The sequence below is a fragment of the Chroicocephalus ridibundus genome, chromosome Z (assembly GCF_963924245.1).
Source record: "Chroicocephalus ridibundus chromosome Z, bChrRid1.1, whole genome shotgun sequence".
Lineage (NCBI taxonomy): Eukaryota > Metazoa > Chordata > Aves > Charadriiformes > Laridae > Chroicocephalus > Chroicocephalus ridibundus.
In genome coordinates, this window is record NC_086316.1 from 51,546,188 (window position 1) to 51,572,291 (window position 26,104).

At 39.9% G+C, this 26,104-nt stretch overlaps 1 protein-coding gene across 7 annotated transcripts in view; it reads left to right on the top strand.

Moving 5' to 3' along the window:
- Positions 1-26,104, top strand: part of PSIP1 (PC4 and SRSF1 interacting protein 1) — a 42,577-nt gene that overhangs the window by 14,537 nt on the left and 1,936 nt on the right. For all 7 annotated transcript variants that reach the window (XM_063321509.1, XM_063321510.1, XM_063321515.1 and 4 more), the window contains exons 6-16: positions 2,276-2,383; positions 2,966-3,028; positions 5,196-5,310; positions 8,256-8,331; positions 9,228-9,453; positions 10,111-10,229; positions 12,736-12,791; positions 14,038-14,108; positions 20,496-20,597; positions 21,320-21,539; positions 23,738-23,849. In XM_063321509.1, the coding sequence (XP_063177579.1) occupies positions 2,276-2,383; positions 2,966-3,028; positions 5,196-5,310; positions 8,256-8,331; positions 9,228-9,453; positions 10,111-10,229; positions 12,736-12,791; positions 14,038-14,108; positions 20,496-20,597; positions 21,320-21,539; positions 23,738-23,849 (1,268 nt within the window). The remainder of the gene's footprint in view (positions 1-2,275; positions 2,384-2,965; positions 3,029-5,195; positions 5,311-8,255; positions 8,332-9,227; positions 9,454-10,110; positions 10,230-12,735; positions 12,792-14,037; positions 14,109-20,495; positions 20,598-21,319; positions 21,540-23,737; positions 23,850-26,104) is intronic.

Consider the following 26,104-nt stretch of genomic DNA (forward strand, 5'->3'; position numbering starts at 1 on the left):
GCATCATCATCAAAGGGCAAAGTAAGCTTTCCCCAGGTAAGACCAAGAGTGTAATTAGTAAAAGAATCCATCCCAAAAGTGTAATTAGTAAAAGACTCCATCATGAGATGCACAAGATTACACATCTGAAGGCAAATCCACACCAATATAGCATGCAAACTGCATCCAAACACAAAGAAGAAATAGACCATGCAATATATTCAACCAGTTAAACCCCATTGCATCAATTAACTTCATACAAAGCTCTCTAAAGACACGATACAAGATTTCACATAAGAATGACATGATGTGAACTGTCTGTTCTCCCTGAAAAAGCTGGAATTCAGTTGCCCATACAGGAAATCAGAGCTCTGTTCGTGCCTCATGTTGGGCACCAATAAATCTGTCGTGGTTTTGTCTAACTTCTTTTAAACTGGGCTGGTTCATCAGTTTGCTTCCCTGTGAACTTAGGCAGCAAGCAGCGTGTGCTAGTGGGGATGGCAGTGACTTAAGCTTCATGTTTCTCCTGCTAAGTGCTTTCAGGCTGTCCTGATCTGGCACTGTGAAAGAGAAACGGGAAGACAGAAGAGCCTTTTAAATAAAAAGGTGAAACAGAAGATCCAGAATGTGTCCTTTTACATAGATTTTTATTATTAATCTCAGTCAGTTAATCAGTTTAAGGCAAAACGTGGAGCAAATTTACTTCTTTTCTTTTGATACTAATGTAGCTATATGTCCTAGTTTGAGGTAAAACAGAACCAGCTCTCTGTTCAGTAATTTTATTTCTTAGCTAGGCTTCTTCTAACTCTCTGAACATGCTTGAACTCTCACAACAGCATGTTGTGTCTGAAACGGTTTGTTCCAGAGTGATAAGACCAATGTTTACAGCTCGTGCCAAGGAATGGTATGCAGAGAGGCTCTTGCTTGTACTTATTGCTGAAACAAACAAAGTCAGCTAATTTAATTATTTGCCCTGTTGGAGGGTTGGAAACAGAAAAGCATAGAGGGGTCCAACCTGCAGGGCGGGAGTGGACAGGACAGGTGACCCAAAACTGACCGATAGGGGTATTCCATCCCATCTGCCCCATGCTCAGTATAAAAGCTGAGGGATCAAAGGGTCAACTTTTTTTCTTCAATGGCCGACCCTGTCTGTTCATCTGCTTTTAATCCCAACCTGTGGGTTCCAGACTCCAGCTCTGGAATCCAGTTCCCACCTGTTCCCGAGTCCAGCCTGGGACTTCCCCACTGCCTGCCGGTGACATCATCCTGGGAGCTTAATACGATTTTGTATATACTGTATCTATTTCGTTATTTCCTTTATATTTTATTATTAATATTTCATTACAGTAGTTTAGTTTCTTCTAAACTCGTAAATTTCTCTTTACCTCTCCTCCTCCTCTCTGTGTATAAGAGGTTGGGGGGGAGCATCTGTCACCAGGCATTGGCCAATTTGGCCAAAACCGTGACACTATAACATTCTTGGGTTTAGTGTAACGGTGATCTGTCTTAAAGTTGTATTCTCCAAAAAGACTTGGTGAATTACATGTATTCAATTACATGATAGCCTTGTGCCTGAGTTGCTTTTGTTCAGTGTTGAACTTTTAAGAACTGTAGCTATTTTGAAAGGGAATTTTACAAAAGGTGCTTGTAAGTGGTGCAAGGCAATAGCATCAAAGTTCAGAGAATGAATTGAAGATCTAAAAAACATGCATGGGCATAGGCTGCAAGGAAATGTTGATTATTTTCAAGTAAATTACTACAAACTCTTGATTTTCCAAATCTTAACTGCTCACCTACAACAAAACCTAGTATTTTAAGGTTTAAAAAAAAAACAACAACAAAACAGAAAAAAAGATATAGATTAGATAACACCAATTATCACCAATTAATATCTCACAAACGATGAAACAACTTGTTTGTGGTCTGTTTACTACATTAAGTCTTTGTTTAGTAGAATGATACTCTGCTAAATGTTGTCTGTGACTCGGACATCCATCTGTATGCAACAAATAAAGTGATCTAAATGAACCTTGAGTGTTATCATGAACACAAAGTGGAATTTAAGTTCCACCCTGATACGTTGCTGTATTTGACCTGTTCTGACAACTGTTCGCAGTTGTGGACTGGAGAAAGTGGTCTGCTGTAAGATTTTAATGTGTACCGAAGAAAGGAGTATATCTACAGACTTAAACTATATAAAGTGAAAAGTAGCCTGATGTTTATTAGTGAGTTCTCTTTTCACTGTGAAGTACTTCTTAATGCAAATTTTTTTACTCCATGTTGACTCCCTTTGCAGTTATCCTCTAAAGGGGATAACAACTTACCTACAGAAGCTGAAACAGAAGAAAAAGAGATGGTTGCTTCAAAGGAAGATGATCTGCCTTCTGAAAAAAAGAGTAAAGAAGTATGTGAAAGGTTTTTCTATGTACCAAAGAACATCTTAATATTATGTTGATTGATGTATATCTATTACTGAGTACTAAGAAGCTACGTTTATTACTATTGACAGTCTTGGGAGCTGTTTAATTACATAAAACTTTCTATGTGTTCACTCATATTCATACCTCTCACTGAAGCTAACGGGAATTAAAGCTTTCATTGAGAGCACACTTTAAGTCTGGCTTGTTTAAGTTTAGTCAAAACAGGTGGAACAGTGTCGTTTTTATCACTTATTCTGTATTGCCAGTGTACTTTTTTAAAGGACCAGATAAAGAGTTCAGACAGACTAAAACATGACTACGTACCTTTATTTAAAACAGGATATTATTTAGTACTTATATTAATTCTTACCTTTCAGAAAAAAATCCTGATTAGCAGATGATCAGGATTTTAATAATTTAAAAGCAGGAGGAGGTGTCTTCATCTATATTACAGGATTTTTGTCTAAATTGTGTGCCAGACGCTTCAGTTGTGGAAAAAACTTAGAATAATTTAAAATATATCTTTGTTTTGTTAAGACTCTTAGCATCATTTTTAATCTTCATAGGATGTGGTGAAAACAAGTGATGCTTCTATGCCTAAAGTTGCTAGAAGAGGAAGAAAAAGAAAGGTAACAATATGTTTAATTACTTCACCTTACTGGAGTTTTTCGATGTGATGTTACTGGGTGTTATTTTCTTTAATGACAAATTATGCATAAGTTGAAGTGCTTGACACCCTCCTCCCCCCTTTCGAATGGCTGAAAGATTTGTAGGAATGAAAGTTTTCCCAAGTCTTAATTATGTTTGAACTTAGAGTAGGGAGTTCCTATCTTTTCCCAAACAGTCCTTTGCAAGTCAGAAAAACTAAGATATAAACTGTTGCTAGACTGCCAATAAAGTAGTATGCTTTGAAGCTCAGAAAAATTTCTTTTAACAACTTCAGCACACTGAACTAACACTTGAAATACTCTCCCTTTTCATGAGGTTGTGATTTTGTGTTCTCTTCAACCTGGGAAAAATTGGAGTTACTTTGAAACAGGCAGCTCCAGCTGCTTGCTCAGCATGCTCCAGCCTTAATGTTCAGGTGGTCACACAGCAAGCCAGATCAGGCCACTGACCCAACCAAAAACCAGACTGAAGTGGGGCAAAGTTTAATTTTAATTTGAAACCATTTAACTTGTAACATTAGTGCTGACAGCAGGAATGGGATGAGTGTGAAGTAACTGTGACCTTAGTATGTTTGTCACCAGTTAGTAGCATGCGGAATGTCATTTGCTTCACAAAAAAAGAAAGACACGTGTTTGAAATGCTCTTATGAAACCAATTTGAATATTTGAAAAATATAACTTAAAGAATACCATATTAAAAAAAAAGTAAATTTTATAAAAATCTAAACTAAGATTCAAGGAAAGCTTTCAGTCTGAAACAGCAAGAACTTGAAAGAATGTCTGTGACTATGCATACTTGTGACTTCAGCTTGTGAATGGGAGAGAAGCCTCACAGATGACACACACCCAAAAAATAAATCTCATTCTTTGCTTTTTCAAAAAGCACTCAAATCCTGTGGTTGTGGTGTTTTTTCTTCTGTTTTGTTTGAGGTAGGGTTTCTTTTGGCATCATAAGACACTGCAGGCCTAAGATTTCCTCTGTCACGTTTACTAGCTTCAGCTGACAGACTTGTGTTCGGCACATGCTGCAAGGGGTTTAACCAGAACTTTGCATTACTACAGGCCATTGCTGAACAGAAAAATAGTATTTAAAGGGATGTAGTGTGTGCTTGTGGGTCAGAAAAGAGGGTTGGCTATGCAGTTATATGGCTTTGAATGTGTTTCTTACTTGCCTTAAGAAACATGGTGTTTTCTTTTCCTGGGATTACAAAAAAGCATTCTAACAGGTACTTTTCTGTCTTCATTTAAACAGTCTTTCTGTAGGCTCATGGAAAGCACAGTTAATGTGAGATCTACCTCTGTTCTGTTCTAGATTTGTTTGTTCTTTAAAGTTGCCTTTTATTATAGGAGTCCACAAAGAATATTAAGATAAATACATATTTTGCCATAAATTTTCTGTTGCTGCTGTCTGATGCTCTTGCATCCAGGACACTAAATACCGTAAATGTTTTCTCCAGTTGGGATTTTTCTGAATTCTTTTTATCTGTCTGTATGGATATGGAATGTTTCTGCAGGGAGATATGTATCCTTTCATGAAGATCTTATATTGCCACAAGTTCTATCTGTAATTACAACCCAACCCCCTTAAAATTACTATGTAGATGAAGGTCATTATGTCCAGTTAGTGCAGTTCAACACACAGTTTTTCACTGTGAATAATTGGCTATAGAGCTAGAAGCGGGTGTTTTTTTCTGAATAGCTCCATCTACTGGCTTGATACTTTGATGGAGCTAGGGGAGATGGTAGCATCTAAAACAGGAGTATTTGTATATGGGCGGAAAAAATACGAACGTAGCTGCTTAAAAAACTGTGTTTTGGCATGCTGTTATGGTGATCTTAAAAGTACTTATAAATAATTTTTTCCTTTCTTGTGTCAAAATATTGTTCTGAAGATGAATGGACTGGTTGAAATTACATGAAACATTACTATATCAGGTAGTGATGGTATGGAGAGGGTGAAATTAGTACTTAAATGTAATCTGTTACTAAATTTGGAAATGTTTTTTTCATATGTAGAAGCAATTGCATAATAATGCATTTCTAGAAGTTTAAAACTGTTGTTTGAGAAAGTAACTGAGATGTTGGTGCCCTGTGTTTTTTCACTTGTGAAATTTGTTCTTTAAATTAGGCTGAAAAACAAGCTGAAGCTGAGGAAGCAGGAGCAGTGGCAACAGCGGCTGTGGCAGCAGCAGCTCCTGTGCCAGTGTCTCCAAAAGTAAGCCCCAAAAGAGGAAGACCAGCAGGTAACTTTAACAGAAAGAATTTTTTTTCACCACAGAAATACCTTTGTAGAATTAGCCAGGGAGCTGTCTCTTTCCCCTAAAGTACTACGGAGTATTTTCTTATGTTAAAAGCAATCTTTGCTAATAGATTTTAATGAGGAAACACCTCATCTGAAACTGACAAATTTAAGATGTAAATGGATTTAAATTGTTAGCACAAATGATCAGTCCTCTGAATAAGACGAGTTGTTTTGGTGTACAGGTATTGCCTTTAGAAAAGCCTTCTTCATAGAATCCTGCTAAACTATAGATAGACAATAAGAGCTCTTTGTGCATTGTTGCTCCATAGAGATCTATATTCATTAAAGATCTGTAAAATACTTTGCATTGGAATATCCATAAAACATAAGGAAGAGAACTAGGGGGACACAGAGCCTGTAGGTGGAGCTCAGAGGACAGCAGAAACAGAGAGATGGAGAGACTTGTTTAAAAAGATGTTTAAGGCAACCTGTGTAGATTCATAGGCAGATGAAAAGAAGATATAACTTTCCTAAAAAAAAAATGTGTAATTAGAACCATTTGGTGATAGCTCTGCAGCACTTGTTTCTTTTAAAGTAGTAATGATCTAATTAATTGGAATCTTTGTGGTAAGCTTGCAGATATTCTTGAATTCCTCATTAACTGCTGCGTTGGAAAAAAGTTCTTGCTGCAGTTAAGTACACTGTATGAGCATCTAGTCTGTGAAGCAAATAATTTATACTCGTCTTTCTATGATGTTATAACGGGTTGGCTGGATGAGGGGAGAGCCGTAGATGTCACCTTGACCTTAGCAAGGCTTTTGACACTGTCTCCCATACTTCCTCAGCTTCCTAATGAGGATGTTATGGGCTCGATGAGGTGACAGTGAGGTGGATCGAGAGCTGGCTGAGTGACAGAACTCAGAGGGTTGTGATCAGCAGCACAGAGTCCAGTTGGAGGCCTGTAACCAGTGGTGTCCCTCAGGGGTCAATACTTGGTCCAATTCTGTTCAATATATTCATTAATGACCTAGATGAGGGGACAGAGTGTATCCTCAGCAAGTTTGCTGATGATACCAAGCTGGGAGGGGTGGCCGACACTCCAGAGGGCCGTGCTGCCATCCAGCGTGACCTGGACAGGCTGGAGAGCTGGGCAGAGAAGAACCAAATGAGGTTCAACAAAAGCAAGTGTAAGGTCCTGCACCTGGGAAGGAAGAATGCCAAACACCAGTATAGGTTAGGGGCGGACATGCTGGGAAGCAGCTCTGAGGAGAAGGACCTGGGGGTCCTAGTAGACAGCAAATTATCCATGAGCCAGCAGTGTGCCCTTGTCGCCAAGAAGGCCAATGGCATCCTGGGCTGCATAGGGAAGAGTGTGGCCAGTAGGTCGAGGGAGGTCATTCTCCCCCTCTACTCTGCACTGGTGAGGCCACAACTGGAGTACTGTGTCCAGGTTTGGGCTCCCCAGTTCAAGAGGGACAGGGAACTACTGGAGCGAGTCCAGCGAAGGGCAACCAAGATGATTATGGGACTGGAGCATCTCCCTTATGAGGAAAGGCTGAAAGAGCTGGGACTCTTTAGGCCTGGAGAAGAGAAGGCTGAGGGGAGACCTTACTAATGTTTACAAGTATCTAAAGGGTGGGTTTAAGGAGGACGGAGCCAGGCTCTTTTCAATGGTTCCCAGTGACAGGACAAGGGGCAATGGGCACAAGCTAGAACATAGGAAGTTCCGTTCAAATACACGGAAAAACTTCTTTACGGTGAGGGTGACAGAGCACTGGAACAGGCTGCCCAGGGAGGGTGTGGAGTCCCCTTCTCTGGAGATTTTCAAGACCCACCTGGATGCAGCCCTGAGGGATGTGCTTTAGGCAATCCTGCTCTAGCAGGGGAGTTGGACTAGATGATCTCTAGAGGTGCCTTCCAACTCTGAAGATTCCGTGATTCCGTCTGTATCTGCTGACAGCACGAAAATAACTTTTACAAAGTGCAGCCACAGTTAATAGGACTTAATTACTTTTGCCTTGGAAGCTGTGAGGAAATTAAGTATTACTTTAGTTCCCCTTTTCCCCACCCCGTTTTGTTAAATGTACATTTCTAATTTTTGTACGTGTTTATCTTTAATTTTTTTTTTTTTAACTAAATACTGTCTGTAAGAGCAGAAAAGGATCTAAGAGATGCATTCACCACCTGTATAAATACCTTTTTATAAGATGTCCTGTGCAGCCTGTTCTGGTGTTGGATGTGATGCATACCCCTCTTGCTTAACGGTGCTCCCTGCTAGCACCAACAGGAGTTTAAACATTGAGTATTAGGTTTCCTAACCACATATTCACTGTTGCATCGGACAAGCATTTGAAGGATATAAGTGCCAAGAAGGCAGATACACTATTTGTCTTACTCCTTACAATACAGTGAATGTGAGGAAGTGCCAAGTTTTGCTCTGTACTGTAGTGTGGTGGTAGAACTTCTTGACAGTGGTTTGTTATCAAGAAAAGTGATGAAAGCCCCGTGATACATCCAGAAAAAATGGCAAACTGACTGCGTAAATGTGGACACTAAATGACTTCTTTCCATTCTCTAATTTCAGAGTTTCTCATTCTCTTATTTGAGACTTGTTCATATTAGTTATGCAACATGTGAAACAAATCGTAACTGCAGATAGTGCAAAAACACAAGAATTGGTAGTTGTAGCCTGAGGCTAAAAAGAAACACCAAAGTTTTTAATTTACCAATCAGGTGAAAAAACCTGCCAACACTTTAATTTTTCAGAGGTCTTGATTAAAGTTTGGTACTCACTTAACACTTGAATTTTGTATAACAACAGAGTTAGGGTATATATTTTGATTTAAGTATAGCTTCTGTCTGTTGAGTAAGAATCTTTTTACATAGACAAGGAGCAGATGGTGGCTCTGGCTGTGGACTAACCTGTTATTTCTATATAAATACTAGCTTCTGAAATAAAGGTCCCAAAACCAAGAGGGAGACCCAAGTTGGTGAAACCACCTTGTCTTCCAGAGAGCGACTTGTGAGTTGTTCTGTTTTGTTTATTAATATAAAGCTTCTTTGTTGTAAACCACATTGTTCCTTACGTTAAGACTTCCTCGTTAGTACTGAGTTCCTGACAGGTTTTTGCCCCTTTGGTATGCAGTGTGAGTTACTGTTTGCTTTGATGTTGCTATTTACAGCTCAGGTAATTAATACGTAGTAACTCAAGGTAGTACATTTCTGGAACAAGAGACAGAAGATCTTAACCGTCCTAACTTGTAAAATCTGTGCAAAGTTCCTTGCACAATCGTATGCTAAGTGAAGAGAAAAAGGTATTCATTAAAAGAAATGACAAGATCATGCAAAACAGAACTACTGAAACGAATATACATTTTTGTTTCAGAAATCTCTTCTGATGGAATTCCAACACCATTTGTTAACTAAATTTTGGTTTTACCCGCTTCAGTTCTTGTGTCAAGTCTTTAGTGGTTCTAGTAACTGAAGGAAAAGTTGAGCATTAGCATAGTTTTCTATAGATTAGCAGATACAGCGTTTCAGTATATGTATACACCTTAAGTATACTTCATAAAATTAGTTTACAGTGTAGTCTTGGTCCTGCAGACACATAAGTGCGTGGAGAACTTCTGAACGTTAACTTTTTTGTTTTGGAGATATGCAAATATATTAACGTTAGCCTCATTAGGGCCTCCATGCTATTATTTCGTGTTTCTTGCATAGGTAGTGGGCTATCATTTTGGAATAAGACTTGAGTTTGACTATTTTTTGAATAGTCATTAAATAAACCGAGGGTGAATTAACTTCATAATTTTTAATATTCTGTGGTAAAAAAGAAAATCAACTTCCTGAGTTAGAATGTGATGTTTAAAATTCACTGTAGATAATGGATATGGTGTCTAAATACTGTTCGTCTTTTAGTGTTAATGAGGAGGAGAAGGCAAAGAAAAAAGGACCAGAAGAAAAGGCCAAAAAGCAAGGGAAAAAAGATGAGGAGAGTCAGAAGGAAGAGGAGAAATCAAAGAAGGAATTTGACAAAAAGGAAGGAAAGAAAGAGACTGAACCAAAAAGGAAAAATGCTGCAAAAGTGGGTTCTGCATCAGCTTCTGATTCTGAAGATGATGGAGAAGAACAAGAAGGTGACAAGGTATAATTTTGCTTTCCTGATATATTTGTTGTAGAGGGAGTAGTATCACTGAAGATCTTTTCCTGAAGTTAATGCTAGGTCTTAGTAAAGGGTGGAGCCCTGTGGGTGCCTGATATAGATACATAGAATAAAAGTTCCAGGACTTCATTTTGTCAAATAATTCTTTCAGGAACTTCTCCAGTATTTTCTAAGAAAAGCGTCTTTTCTAAGACACTTTTTTTTTTAACCAAGTATTTAAATGTGGCAGTTACTTATTTTGTGAAAAGACTTTTTCCATCTATTTTCCTTGGAACATGGACTTTTTTTTCTTTGGGTGTGTCTAAGAGAACATTGGTCTTGAAAACAAGTTTTTGAAAGGTATAAAGCTATCCCTAGCCAATCATTTGGAATGTCTTCATTTTTCTGGTTCTTAGGATATTTGCCTTCTGTCAGAAAAGGAAAAATGGAGAAAGGACTAAAGAAATTCAGAATTTACCAACATGTGGAGGTATTGTATTTAGTTGCAGGGAAAGCCAGCTTTTGTCAGGTTGTTCCATGGAGCAGAGTTGCTTCAAAGATAGTGTAGGTAGGTTTACACCTACCTCTTTACACAAAAATTACACAAAAAATGATTTAATAATCTTGCCTTTCCCTTTCCAATCCTAAAAACAAAAACAGAAGAAAAAAGGAGGAAGAAGCTTTCAGGCGGCTCATAGAAGAAACGTTGTAAGAGGCCAACATGAGAGAGAAGTAACAGAAAGAAGGCGTAAGCAAGAGGAACAGACAGAATCTGAATCGTGAGTGTGTTTTAGCATGTGATGTCTGCAAGTTGTAGGAGTACTTCGAAACCAACAGGAGGAGACAGTATCTGAAAAAATACCAAAGTGGTTTGCACTGTGTTCTGTTGTTCTCTCCCTCCATGCTTTTTTTGGGTCTATTTTAACTTCTTTTTAAGTGGAGAGTAAAAAGCTCCTCTAAAGCAATATGCTCTATGGTGGGGGGATGGGAAGAATTGAACCTAGAAATTACATTATGTCAGTCTTTCAGGGATTTAGAATTTCTAGCAGAAGACAGCTGGTGGGTTCTGTTTAGAAGTAACCTAAGAATATCCTTGTGAAAAGGGATCAGTGTGAAAAACTGTTCAGGATAGCTATATGTTTTTCTTTAATTTTTGGAAAAATTAGGTTGAGAACTGGTAGGACCTACTAATCCATGGTCATGGATTTTTGATCGGGTTGTGGAATGCATAGGGTTACCTGGAGAACACTTCTTTCTCTGTCTGGCAGCTGGAGCACACGCTGTCAGACAGAACAAGGAAAAAATTAAGAATTATTCTACTCTAGCACTGCAAAGCTAGTTGAGTGATACCAAGAGCAGTCTGCATTTGGAAGATAAATTATCATAAATGAATCAAGCATAAGAATGGAGAGAAGATCCTGCCAGAAACTGGGGGGGTGGGACAATAGGAAGAAATATGACTCATTCTCAAGAGCTATTCTGCAAATGGGTGAAGAAGCCGCCGCCACGAGACCATGATGTTCCCATCCCCACAATTGGTGGGAGGGCGGAAGAAAGGGAGAACAAGGTAAAAATTTGTAGAAGAAGGAGGAAGATAATGGTCCCCTTCACTGGTAATAACAAAATTCTACCTTTTTCACATTTGTTAACAAAAACCTAGTTTGTTTGGGTTTTTTTTTACCCTCTAGCCCTTTCTTCTCCTCTTCTTACTGTCACTCCTCCTCTGGAGACCTAACCTAATTACTCTACTTGCCCATAGCGAACCTAAGCATTTCCAACTCCAGAGATACTAAATTGTCCTTAGCATCTTTGCAGCTCTTAATATATCACTATTAAAATCTGACATATGCTGATTGATTTCTGCAATGAAACTGTCATATATTGATTTGATTATAACAATCAGATCTCCTCTACTTTTAAATAGCTGTCATATTTTATGTGTTGGAAGGTAGATAGAGCTTTCAGTAAGATAAAGGAGTAATAGTTAATGAATGCATAATGAATTTAATTATAGCTGATGACTAATCCCACAAAACTCAATATTGATAGAAAGTAAAAAGTCGTCTTTTTGTGCTGTCTGTCTTCCAAGTTCCTCTACTAATACACTGAATATAGGCCGATACCTTTTTTGCTTACATTTCGCATCAGCATAGTTTACATTTTCTGGTCTTCGTAGCTACTTCAATAGTATTTATTTATGTCTAATAACAGTGCCTTTTACACCATTCTGTACATATACAAAATTTACATGTACCATTTAAAAGGCATGAGCTTGTGCTGCCAGTTGAAATAAAGTAGTCTTATGTACTTTAAACCTGTTGATTCTGTAACTGGACAGACTATGATCTTAAAGGTCCCTTCCAAGCTAGATGAGTCTGTGAAAGGAACATGGAAAATGACAGAGCTGCAGGCCTGGATATTTTATAGGTGCCTGTTACTATGACAGGAAGAAAATCAGTCACAGAATATTAAGTCGTGATGTGCTGAAATATGTAAATTCGAAAATGAGGCTTTGAAACCCCTCAGTAAGAAAGACGGAGGAATTGCTAAACATTGGTTCATGACTTTCTCTTAAATAAAGAGTTCAAAAGCTTGCTGAAAAGACTTCTGCCTGTCTTCATCCTGTAACTGAGATGGAGGCAAGTTTTCGTTTCTCGTGAGTCTCAGTTTTATTTTTAGTGATACAATTAGAGAAAGAGACAGATTTCAATGAACTTGTAATAAATATTTTTCCTTTATATTACTATTTGCTTCAAGAATATTTAAATTATCAGTGATACATTTGTGGTCAGTTGTAGGATACTTCTACTGTTATAATTAATTATATGAGAAAATAAGTCATATAGGAACTGATTATGACTAATTGGTATCTCCATAATTCCCTGTGGTAATGTTAATAATTTTACTCTCTTTGTCATCATAATAGAAATATTTTCTTTTTTCATAACATAGTTCCATGCAATGCCACTTCACCAATTTGTACATGCAACCAAAACAAAACACAGTTTGGAAATGTGACTTGTTTTTAAAATCCTTTAATGTGCCGCTTCTAGGGAGAACTGTCTGTCAGTGTGGAGGACTTATCAGCGGTATCTCAGTTAACTATTTTTTTTAACTTATTTTGGTTTCAAAAACCAGAGTTTGGCTCTTTGTGGTTTTTGCATGCTAATGTTTTACTGAGATAATACTTCAAAATAATTGCATCTCATCTAAAAATTGGGGAGAAAAAAAAGACTGAAAACCAGACTTTACAACATTATAAAAATACTTTAACGTTTTTGATAGGCAGAGTAAAGAAGAAGGCAAGAAAGCAGAAGTTAAGAAGATGGAGAAGAAGAGAGGTTAGTTTAAAGAAGCTAAACAGTATTTTTGGTCATCTTAAATTTTGAACAGAATGATCTTCCTGGATAAGATAATTTACCGCTAAAGCTGGCTGTGGGGTCTCAGTCAGAAATGTTTGATCTGTGACTGCTTCCCTCAGGTCTGTGAAACAGTGTGTTCTTGTTCTTCTACGTTCCTTCTTTCTTCAGTGCATGAGAACAGGTCTTCACTATTCCTATTTTACTGTCATTCAAGCTTTTAACCTCAATGATCCCTTCTGTTTGTCAGTAAGAAACAAAAGATCCTATTCTTTGAATCGAATCACTTTAGTTCTTCCCTTCATTTTTTCCTTTTTATGACACAATAATCTGAGGGACCTCTTGAAAGTATATAGATACTACCTCTTACTTAGTAGGAGGCTTGCTAAGAAAAGGCTTGCTCTTCCTAAGCAAGAGGCTTAGATTCAGATTACTGTGGTCCTATCTACTAACCCACACTTGCAAACTGACCTTCATAGGGATCAGTCATTCCTTTTTTAGTACTCCCATCTTTAAGGGCAGTTCAAACCACTGGCTGTTACTTGTGGTATAGTACACATCCCGTGGCGTGGACTCCAACTGACCCAATGTTGGCAGGGGAAAAAAATAAACCACCCAGACCCATCCAAGATGGATTGGACTTGAAGGAAACTCCGTTTCCTTGCAGCATTGTTCGGAGTACCTACCACTTGTGTATGAAAAAATTCAAACAGGCATTCAGCATGTGAACTAGAGACAGACGTGTTCATTCATCTTGCACACCTGCTGGAACATGTGTACTGGGAACATTTTGTTTGGATGGATTTGGACTGTAACTTGAATTGTGTCCAACTTACTGAAAACAAAACCATCAATATTTAGGTGTCCTGGCATTAAAGTTTTTCCAGCTTTGTAATTCTTAGTATTTATTGAAACTTCCTTTTAAGTTGGCCCAGAAGCAGAGGGTGGCAGCTGGATGTTGAAATAGAAAATTATTTTCAGTTTGTAGCTCCTAAGGAGGAAACTATCTAGGTTGCTAATAGTGTCTAATTTTAAAAAGATGCGTATTTTATTTCTGATAGTAAGCCCTGTGGTGTATTTATTTGTGCACCTGCATCATTATCTGATGCAGAGTGCCTGCCCATATTTTTCTGCATTCTGTATGAAGTTCAGGTTAGTGGAAAGGTTTCTACAGGAACAAACCTGATGTGATTATCAAATATTCATGCATATTATTTTTAATCTTCAGAAACATCAATGGATTCTAGGCTTCAAAGGATACATGCAGAAATTAAGAACTCCCTGAAAATTGATAATCTTGTAAGTACTTTTTTTAAAGTGATTTATGTGTATAATTCCAGTAGGAAATACTTGGCATGTGTGTTTGTTTTTTAATTAATGTTCTGAGGATGAAGGAAATCTTTCAGTTTGAAAGATAACTGCTGCTTAAGTGAGATTACTAAGGACATTAAAAGATCAATGTCAGCAAGTAAAACTGGGTTTGTTTGAAAATACTTGATAATGAATTATTTAATGGAAACATTCGGACAGAATTCTGTGAAATGAAGCATCTGTGCCAGCTCAGCCTGAGCCATCCAGAAGCACCAGAAGGACGCAATGAGTGTAGTAGTGGCAGACTGCCTGACACAGGGGATGGAGGTCCCCATCTGCTGACCCCACTCATTGTTGCAGAAAGTCTGCTGCCTGCTGGGGCCTCAGATTTGGAACATTACTGGCAGATGGTTGAGGCTTGTCTGGCCTTAGGACTATTCATTAACGGCTGCTGGCTTTCTATGTTGGGCACCAATGATATGGTCAGGGGAGACCTGCAAAGTATCAAGCATGACTGCGTGACTCTGAGGGTGATGGTCAAGGTACGGGGACCCAGGTGGTGGTCCCTTTCTTGAGGAAAGGACTTGTAAAGGTATGGATAGGACTGCTAGGAGGTGGCAGGATCCACCCAAAAGCTGTGCTGCCAAGAGGCTGGCCAACCTGGTTAAAGGGCTTTAAACTAGGAATAGTAGCAGAGGAGAAAGTGAGGAAGTGATGGCAATCAAATGATGCAGGATTATGTAAACAGAATTGGCCTTGTAATCAACAATTTCCTCAACAGACCAGGACTGAAGTAGCATCACCTCAAGCGTATGCACAGAAATCAGGAAGTGCTGGCAGCACAGCATTATGAAGAAAGCTCTGACAACCATGATGAACAAACCAGAGGAACTGGACATCTGTCTGCAGCTGCAGAGCTATGGTTTCCTTGGCGTCACAGATTTGGTGGGATAGTTGTGGGACTGGGGGCCTTGCCATGTATGTATTCAGGCTCTTTAGGGAAGACTAGTGCTGGGGAGACAAGAGGTGGGATAACTCTTTGTGTGAGACAACAGTGGGAATGTGTGGAGCTCTGCATGGGGACAGATGATAAGCCAGTTAAGAGTTTATGGGTCAGGATTAGTGGGCAGACAAATATGAGTGACATCCTGAGGATGTCTACTGCAGATCACCTGATGAGGCAGAAGTAGAGAATGAAGTCATCTTAAAGCAATTGGGAGACACCTCGGTTTCAAAAGCTCTGGTTCTCATTGGAGGCTTGAACCATCCTGGTATCTGCTGAAGGGACAACATGGGGGTTATACAGCGATCCAGGAACCTTCTGGAGTGCAATAACTTCCTAAAACAGGTGACCAAGGAGCTGACAAGGGAAGACGCCCTGTTCGACCTGATTGTTATAAACAGGGAAAATCTGGTCAAGGATTTGAAGGTTGGAGGCAGCTTGGCTGCAATGACTGAGATGGTGGAGTTCAGGATCCTGAGAGGAGGGAGCAGGGCAAAAAGGAAGACAGCCCTGGGCTGGGGAGAGCAGACTTTGGCCTCTATGGCGATCTGCCTAGAAGAATCTCGTGAGAGACCATGATGGAGAGGAAAAGGGACCAGGAGATCTGGCTCACTTTTATGGATTACCTCCTCCTCGAGACTGATTCATCTTGACAAACAGGGAAATAACCAGTCGTGGCAGGAGGGCTGCATGGATAAACAAGGAGCTCCTGACTATAGTCAGGATGCAAAAAAGGAAGCATACAGGAAGTGGAAGCAGGGACAGGTGAACTGGGAGGAATGTGCGGACACTGTCTGAGCATGGCGGCATGTGCTTAGGAAAGCCAGAATCCATCTAGAGTTAAATCTGGGGAGAGAAACGAAGGACAATTAAGCTTTTCCAAGTACCTCACCAGCAAAAGGAAGACTGAGAAAACATGGGCCTGCTGCTGAATGGGGTAGGGGATCTAGTGAAAAAGGACAAGGAGAAGGCCAAGGTACTCAATGCCTTCTTGACCTCAGTTTGCTCATACAAAACTCCTTTCAGGAATCTTAGGTTCCTGAGAACAGTGGAAGGCCCAGAACAGGAAAGACTTGGTGCTCAGTGGGCAAGGATTAAATTGGGGAACACTTAAAGTTGAACCTGATGCAGAATAAACCAAAGAGCACTGAGGGAGCTGGAAGATGTCATTGTGCTCCACTCCATTTTATTTTTGAAAAGTTGTGATAACGAGGAGGAGTGTGTGAGCCGACACAGGCAGGATGTAGGAACAACAACAAAACCATGGATGAAAGACAAAGAAGAAATTTAATCTCAATACCTCGCAGACTGGGGGATCTCTGAAGCAGCACCAGGGCAGAGGCACGCAGGGGATGCAGGCACTGCGGAGAACGAGAGCCCTTGTTAGCAAGAGAGTGTAAGAGAGTCCGAACCTGCTGTTCTCACCTGTATTTCAGGGATTCAAGCAGGTCTAGGTTTCCACTGTGCTCTTCTCCCACAGCAGGGCAGGAATCTCAGGCATGTTTGATAAGGTGCTTCTGAGTCCATCACAGGCCTGTGCTATCCAAGGGCAGATGTTCTACTTGTTGAGCACACAGGTCTAAACAATTGGTGTGATATAGGTGTTGTCCAGCACCCAGGTGCAAGTCACTCGAGCATGTTTACAATCCTCCGCGGTGGTGTTCAGGGCGAACCACAGGGAGGTTCCCAAAGACTGGAAGAAAACAAACATCACCCTCATCTTCCAGGAGGAGGATCCAGGCAACTGCAGGCTGGTGCATCTCACATCGATCCCTTGGAAGGTGATGGAGCAAATTGTCCTGGAAATTGTTTCCAATAATATGACGGACAGCAAGGCCTCTGGGAGTTGTCAGCATGGGTTAATGAGGAGGAAAAATCATGCTTGACCAAACTGACATCCTTCTGTGGGTGGATGTGGGAGAACAGTGGATGTTGTTTATATTGAGTTTAAAAAGGCTTTTGACAATGGCTCTCTTAAGAGCCTCATAGACAAACTGATCTGGTTTGATCAGACAAAAGTCTGGACTACATAAGTGGATAGCAAGGTGGACTGAAAACTGGATGAACTGCAGGGCCCAAAAAACTGATCAGTGGCAGTGAGTCCAGCTAAAGGCCAGTCACTAGTAGTTAATGCTGTTAAAACACCTTCGTTAATGACTGGGATGATGGGACAAACCACACCCGTAGCAAGTTTGCAGATGATACAAAACTTGAAAGGAAAGATTTGATGGGTGTGCTGCCATCCAGAGGGACTTGGACAGGCTGGAGAAGTGGGCCAACAGGAACTTCATGAAGTTCAACAAAGGTTCAAATTCTGCACCTGGGGAGGAATAACCCCACGCACCAGCACAGGCTGGGGACAGAGTAGCTGGAAAGCAGCTTGTCAGCAAATGACCTTGGGGGTGTTGGTGGACACCAAGCTTACCATGAGCCAGCACTGTGCTCTTACGGCAAAGGTGGCCAGCAGCATCTGGGGCGGCATTAGAAAGAGTTGCCAAAGCATGGAAGGAGGTGATGCCTGCCCTCTACTCAGCGCTGGCGAGGCAGCAGATCCCGTTTTGGGCTGCCCAGTACAATAGACACATGGACATACTGTAGGGAGCCAAATAAAGGGCCACGAAGACGAATTAAGGGCTTGGAGCGTCTGTCATAGAAAGAGGCTGAGAGAACTGGGAGTGTTCAGCCTGGAGAGGAGAAGGCTGAGAGGGGGATCACCACCATGTGTGTAAATACCTGAATGGACTGTGGAAAGACAACAGAGCCCGACCCTTCTCAGTGAAAGGACAAGAGGCAATGAATACTGATGTCGATACAGGAAATACTGCTTAAACGTAAGAAAAAGCTTTTTTACAGAGGGGGTCATCAAGCACTTGCATATGTTCATCTAAATTCTTACACCTTGGAATCCACTGTTAAGGTTGGGCAGTGAAAACAGACAGGGAAGGACCAGAGCTGTATCTTTTTTTTTTTTTTTTAGCCAAATATTTCTACGCCTTTGGTGATTTACGACATACTACCAGGTTTTCTGAATTCAAGGTTGTTTGTGCTTCTGTTGGTTTGGTTTAGTGTTTTTTCTCTAACTGAAACCTCAGATCATGAGACCAGACCAAAAGTACTTTACTTGTCTCTTTCTTACTCGAAGTCCTGAAGGGGATGCAAATCTTCAAAAGGCGATTTCCATTTACACAACTGAAAAAGCAAGTAAAAGGCTTCATTCCATCTCTGCCTTTATGTACTGCTGAAGACAAGAACATTCTTGCTACCACTATTAACTGGCCAAGGAAAGGTGTGGGAGTGACATCAGTTTGAGGATTTCCCTAGCTGATTACGGAGTGCCATTGCGTGGGTGGTGCTGAAAGGGATTCAACCTTTGGTTTAGTATCTTCGTTTTGTGAGTGCCACTTGCACAGTGAGAAAATACGAATGTCAGTGAAGAAGTACAGTAGCATGGGAAGGAGCAAGCTGTGCCAACTTGGGAACTCAGCGTTGTGTTGGGTGTCAGAAGCAAGGTTCTGGTAGTGGGGGCAGGGGGGTGCCCTGTGATGGATAAGGCAGGTTCCAGCTGGCTCCAGCGAACCCACCGCAGGGCAGGGCTGAGCCCCTCAGCCAAGGTGGTGGCCCTTCTGTGAAAACTTACTTAAGAAAGGACAAAACACGTTGGTCAGAGAGAGGAGGAGAGGAGGAAAGAACGAGAAACAGCAGAGGGAACACCAAGGTGAGGGAAGAAGGTAGGAGCTGCTCCATGTTGTTGGGGCAGGTATTCCAGGTATTCTACTCTGCAGCCTGTGGAAGAGACCACAAAGGAGCAAATGTTCACGCTGCGGAGAGCCTGTGCTGGAGACTTCTGCTGAAGGACTGCAGCCTGTGGGGAGAGCCCAAGCTGTAGCAGAGGAGCATGTGAGGGGAGGACTTGCAGAGAGGGAGGGTGGTGTACTGACCAGTGGCCCCCCCTACATTGCTTGGGGGTGGGCTGGGGAGAGCAGTCTGAAGTGAAGTTGAGCATGGGAGAGGAGGGAAGGAAAAGTGTGGATTTTATGTTTGTCTTTGTTTCTCATAACCCAAATCTATCTTAATTGGTATTAAATTAATTTTCCCTAAGTAGAGTCTGTTTTGCCCACAACAGTAATTGGTGAGCAATCTCCCTGTCTTTTATCTTGACCCACGAGCTTTCTCATCCTATTTTCTCCCCTCACACTGTTGAAGGGGGAGAGGTGAGTGGCTGGATGGGCATCTGGCTGCTGGCCAAGGCTAACCCACCACAGTGTTAAAATACGAAACACTGATTTCCAGTATGGCCTGTTCTTAAATTATTTTATTTAAGTCTACGCCAATACTTTGTCTCAAATAAATAGTTCACCTTAAATAAAATTTAGAAAGCTTTTACTTCACAACTTAATGGTTTGGCTTAAATAAATCAGTCTGTCCTGAGCCAGATAGTAAATACCCCATAAATAAAAAGTAAAAAACAAAAATGCAAATCCCCCCAAACATCTGATTCAGAGGTGTAAGGGAGCAAGTATCTTACAATACTGTGAAGAACATTGGTTGTAGAGCCTACAGCAAGGACGCTTAGTTTATCATAATTGTATTTATCAAGTAAACATGATAATAAGAATTCTGCTGAGCATAGTCCTGATATGTTTGTTTGGGGTTTTTTAATACCAGTTTCCCTTGAGAACAGTCTCTACAACTTTATACAAGATGCAGAATATTATTATGACCTGTACCAGTGATGAATCTTATTAGTTCTAAAGAGGAAGTAAAATGAGGAAGAGTAGCTGAAATTGAGAGCTAAGTATGACAGAAAGAAGACTTTAGTACAGTGGTTCTTAGAAAAAGACTAGAAGCTCACATCATTACTTCTGGGTGTCCTCCATAGGGCGTCATTCATCAAACTTTTAACTGATGAATCTACAAAGATACAGTTCTGTACATTAACTGCAGTCCCTACATTAACTGCAGTCCCCTTAGATGCTTTGCTACCTTCTCAGCAGCAAGTCGCTTGGGAAAAATTGTGTATGGAAAAGGCTGATTATGGAGAACAGCTTCAAGCAAGGAAGTACTAGAATTGCTAGAGTTGTGAAAGCGGCATAAAGCTTGAGTTTCTGTTTTGACAGTATAACATTGTTTTTAAAAATTGTAAGTTACTCAAACAGCATCTGCCTTTTTATTGTGGAAGCAGCTGAAAGGCAACTGATAGTAATTTTTGTTTGCAAGTTGGACTGTGTAAATCGTTCTAAAATTAAGCACATAGTCAAATTAAGGCTATTATAGGAAGGTATCTCTGAGCATGAAAGTGAATTCAATATGGCTAATTAAGGATTATTAACATGTAAGTTAAGTCTTCAATCTAATTTCTTGTTGATATACAGGATGTGAACAGGTGTATTGAGGCTCTTGATGAGCTTGCATCTCTTCAAGTCACAATGCAACAAGCACAGAAACATACAGAGATGATTCTGACTCTAAAGAAGGTGAGATCTGCAATGTTACTCAAATTAACCTGTGTGGTTCTTGTTGTTTTTTTTTTTTTTAAATTCATATCAGCGCTAGTTACTGCTGGAGTACTGGGTCCTGTTCTGGTCCCCACGATCCAAGAACGATGTGGGCAGACTCCAGAGGGCCCAAAGGAGGGCCATGAAAATGATCAAAGGGCTGGAGAATCTGCCGTATAAGGGGAGACTTGAAGGGGTTAGGTATTTTCTTCCCATAGAAGTCTCAGGAGGAACCTCATCACAGTATTCCAGCACTTGAAGAGCAGCTACAAAGAGGACAGAGGCTCTGTTTTCACAAGGAGCCACATGGAGAACACAAGAGACAATGGGTACAAGTTGCACTGGGAGAGGTTTCATCTTTATATAAGAAAAAAAATTTTTCACAGTGAACACAGTTGTTCACTGCATCAGGCTCCCTGGGGATGTGGTAGAGTCCCCATCGCTGGAGGCTTTCAAGATGCAATTGGACGGGGTGCTCCATAATCTCATCCAGGCTCCCTCTCCCATGAAGGGCTGGACCAGATGATCTTTCGAGCTCCCGTCCAACCTTGGCTGTTCTGTAATTCTGTGATACTTCAGAGAGTGTTAAAGTCTATGATCTCATTTCAAGTTAAATTAGGAATTTCATCTAGCATGTGATGAAACTTAATAGGCACTTAAATACCGAAGCGGAGCTCATTGTTTTATTACTTTGGTTTCAGATACGGAAATTTAAAGTTAGCCAAGTTATCATGGAGAAATCTACAATGCTATATAACAAGTTCAAGACCATGTTTCTGGTTGGGGAAGGAGATTCTGTTCTTTCCCAAGTACTAAATAAATCACTTGCTGAGCAGAAGCAGCATGAGGAAGCCAACAAAACCAAAGAACAGTGGAAGAAAGGAGCAAGCAAAAAAATGGAAAAAGAAAAGGACCAAACAGGTAAGTCACTGTGTTTTTACATTCTTGTCATATAAAAGACGTAGTCTATCAGTTTCTGAGCCAGTTTCAATAAATCCTTGATGTAGGAATTATACCCATCTATTAAAACCTTTACATATCTGAAATAATCAAGGATAATACTGCTATTCCAAGAAGTGAGTTTAGCATTTTTTACTTGTTTGTAAATTTTCTAACTTTATTACCTTGTGGAATAAAAAAATAAATAATTAAACATAAGGTAGAATAACATACTACCTTTCTTTCCTCAGGTAGCCTTTTGATGCCTAGACTTCTAGCTATGCTTTAACTGCTTGATTTCCTTTACTAGCCTCTTCCTGTATCGTGCATGCTGCTATGCGTGGCCGCAGCTTTTAACCACTTACACGCTACTTCTGTGAGGCAGCGTTAGTAGTTCAGTCTAACAGTACAGAAACAATCATAATTTAGGGGAGAATAAGCCTTATGCTCTTAGCAGTACCATCCCAGGTTATTCTGAGCGCTTGTACAAATACAGCATGATACTGAAAGCTTTCTGTAGTAAGTGTGCTCTATAATAAATTAGGTCAGTTATTTAAAAATAGTATGAAAGAAATGTAGTAAAATAGATCCTTTCATTTTTAAATAGAGGAATAAAATGAGACAGAGACATTGGAAAGCTGTGTTGGAAACAAATTCAAATCCTTTAAGACACAGGAGTTCTACCCATCTAATAAAATTGTTTAGATCCTTCATCTCCACAAGCACTGGAGAGAAATTGTATTTGCTTTGAACTTGAATCCTGGGAGCAAAACTGTTTCAGGAAACTGAAATTTACACCACGTGGATCTGGAGTAAAGAAGTTACTGTAACTGAGGTGATTGAGGATCCCAAGGGTTCAGAATAACTGTAGTTGAAATGCCACTGTATTTGTACCTGCTAAGAATGCAAGGGTGATGATAAAATCCAACCATTTAACGGTGAAAGAAGTGTTCCACACAGATCTTTCCCCATCCCAGTGATCAGCACAGCTAATACTTTAACAGAGAATCTAAACTGAAAGATTTCCTACACACAGTCTGACTAACAGAGCTACTCTGGATAAGGTTAGCACCAGGTGTCAGCAGAACTTCTTCCATTTGCTACAAAGAGAAGTTCTGGTTCCCTACATTCGTACTTTTGCCTTTTAAAAACTGAACTGCTGAACTCTTACCATCTTTACGAAGGACAATTACTGCAGTTTGTACTTCAGCTGAAGTACAGCTTCAGACTATCTGGTTTGTAATGAGGGATTACAGTATTCATTGTTGCATTGAATTCCTCCCATGGCATTCAAGTTCACAACGGATTCTGAGTGAGTCTAAATAGATCAGCTATTAGAATGTCATCTTAAATCTTGTCTGCTTTTTAGTATCTCTTAGCCTGTTAAGTATTCAGATGAGTAATATCTTGTAATTTTTTCTTGCTGTAGCACAGTAGTTTAATAGAGGGGGTTTTTAGTAAACCTGTAACTTCAAATAAAATGGACTGTCAATTCTGACTTAAAGTGACATTCCTCAACGATTCACTCAGAATGCACTGGCTTGTAATACCAGAGCAAAACATGTATTCATCACAGAAATTTTAAAGAGGTTAAATACTCCTGCTTTGATTTCACTAGATACAGCTTCTACATAGTGCTTTGTTTTCCTGCTTGACAATTCCATGCTATAACTAAGCACTTTTACTCTACTTAAATGTACTGTTTGTCATGTTTTGGTTATATATATATTTATTAGAGAGTAAACGAGAAGCCATGGAACTAGTAACTTCTCCAGTTAAAGTATCAGAAATCCCCCAAAATTGTCTGGCCAGGTTAGAGTGGGAAATGGAAGCTACTGCTGAAGTATATTGTCTCACTGCTCAGAATATAAATATGCACTAGTCCTATTATCTGTGGCCGAGCAAGCAGAAGAACAACTCAAAAGTGTATGAAATACATAGACTGTTCACTTCCCGTTATTAACATTACGGGATGAGGCTCATTGCGTGGAATTTTCAGAAGTTGAAGCAGTATCAGTTACTGCTTTCTGTATTGTTTCAGCTGCTGGGTATCAAGGTGAGGGGAAAACATTTATAAGTGTTGGAGTTGATGACAGTAAAGAAATCATCTGGGGCTTTTTACAGCACAGATTTGCTGCCTGCGGTACTGTTTTTTCTTTCCCTGCCTTTTCATTTTAAAGGTTCAAAGGTTCTGAATGGAGCGTCTGAAGCTCAAGACACCAACCAGACACAACGTGATGGAGAGAACGCTGGGGAAAAGAAAGATAGGCTTGAAGCTGGCAGTAAGATAAAGTGAGTTGTTAACCTTATTGAGTTTGTTCTGCTCTAATAAAATGATGTAAATAGACCAGCGGATGGAAGTTACTTAACCATGTTGAGGTACTGTTTTCTTTACAGAATTTACTCTCAACTTTAGAGAATGATAATAGCACGCAAATATTCTGTTAAACTTTTGAATGAACATTTTAAAAGTTACTTCGTTCACTGCTATGGTGGAAACTTAAAGAAAAAATATACAGGATGTCCTGTTAGGAGAAAATCAGCATGTGGTGAGACAGGGCAAAGTACAAGCTTTCTCCTACGTTTTGGACTACCCGATGCTGTTAAGTTGGAAGCAAAGGAAGCTTGAACCAAGTCTTATAGAAACTAGTGGGATTTATCAAGTTTTTTCTGAAATCATGTATTCTAATCAATAGCCAAGCCACGTTAATTAGGGTTGTACAGTATAGCTATAGAATTGCCCAAATGCAGGTAAACTGCAGTCTAGAAGTTAGACCTGTGGAACTTCAGAACTCTGAATGCTTTATAGAGGCTGATGCATTTACCTTTTCCAAACAAGAAGCCCTAAGAATGCTTGAATTTATCAGGAGGTAAGTACGTAAACCTTAGCCTCACTGAAAAATGCTGTCTGGTAAACAATGACAACAAGCAGTGAATCTCTCATCGAATATGAGAAGTACTTAATAGAATTTAGTAAACGATGAGGAAAAGGCCTTAAAATTATCCTTGAGTTGAATTGTTTTGTTGAAGAGTACCACTTTGCTTTCTCTGAGCACTTCTGCACCTTGTGCTCAAGGATTCTTCTTGTCCAGCAGAATGCAGTGGAAGCAAGCTTTTCTTTCATCACTGTCTTCATGCAGGCCAGGACAAACTGCAGTTGCCTGGCATTCTTTTAGCTGTCTGCCAAGTTAAAACTGTACAAAGGAGCGGAATTTTGACTGTTATTTACAATAAGGTAAACTTAAACAACAAAACAAAAAAAAACCCTTTAGATGAAAATGAATTTGATATTTGCTGACAGGTAGCTTTAGAATTATTGGCTTCTGATTACACAGCTTCCAGAAGTGACATTTGGGAGTTTTCAGACAGTGGTGCCAAGCGCTCATTTGGTCTGAACAAGCTGCATGTTACGGGAACACAATGAACATGTTACGGGAACAAGAAGTGTAGGTTCCAAACACAGGTTACACAACCCAGCACACGGCTTAAATAGGTGACTTGCCCAAATCACAACACCTGAGTTACTTGAAATCAGTAGCAAGGCAGTTCAGTAATAACAGAATATACTTGGCCAAGTATTTAAAAATAAGTGACTACTAAACTGGTCCTCCAAGGTAGAATTTTTTCATGGCCTGCTCCTTTCCTTCTTCCTGGAGAACCTGACAGCACTTATATTTTTGAGTGGCAGAGAGACAGTCTCAGTTAGATTGCCCTCTATACGTGTGATTAAAAGAATTCAGAAGATTTGGGTGCATGCATGACACCTCAATGGACACTGTTCAAAAGAAATTTAAGGCAGATAATTCAGATAGTTATGCAACATGCTGGGAAACGGCTGTTGAATATAAGAGTGTCTCAAAATGCGACTTTGAGGCAAGACAATTTATATTTTTAATACTTCAGTAATTGTGATTGTATCTGTAAAACCTGCAAATAAATCTTCCATGAATGAGCTAGTGGAGGTGTCATGTTCTGCTGATAAATATTTCTCTCTTTAAGTGTGTGTGGTGTTTGCTATGGCCTTGAACTCTGCACTCTTAACACATTCTTTGACTTACCTAAACAAAGAAACAACACCACTTTACAAAAACACTTATACAGCTCCCTGGGAGCAATTTCTACGGACTTACACTCATCATTATCTAACAGCTATAAATAGGTTTTATAATACCTGCTGCAATTACCTTGCATGTTGAGAAATGCATCCACATACCGTTCTAAATTCAAGCAAGGTGCAAACTGGTGTCTCTCCACCATACAAACTTCCTTTCATTAAGTCTTTTTCATAAATTTTTATTTGCAACATTCAGTTTCTTAGAAGTGAGAAACTAGTAAGCAAAAAAATGTGAACAAATCATCCTGCAGTTCCCACTACTGACTCTAAGTAATTAATTTGTAAACCTCTCAAAGCATAAGGCTGTCTATTCAGTTCTAAACTTTGCTCCCTTTGACACGTCTACATTTCTGAAGGTGTACTTCAGAAAATTTGGGAAACAGAAGTTGTGTAACGTAATACTTCTTGGCACTGAAGAACATCTTTCTGTTCT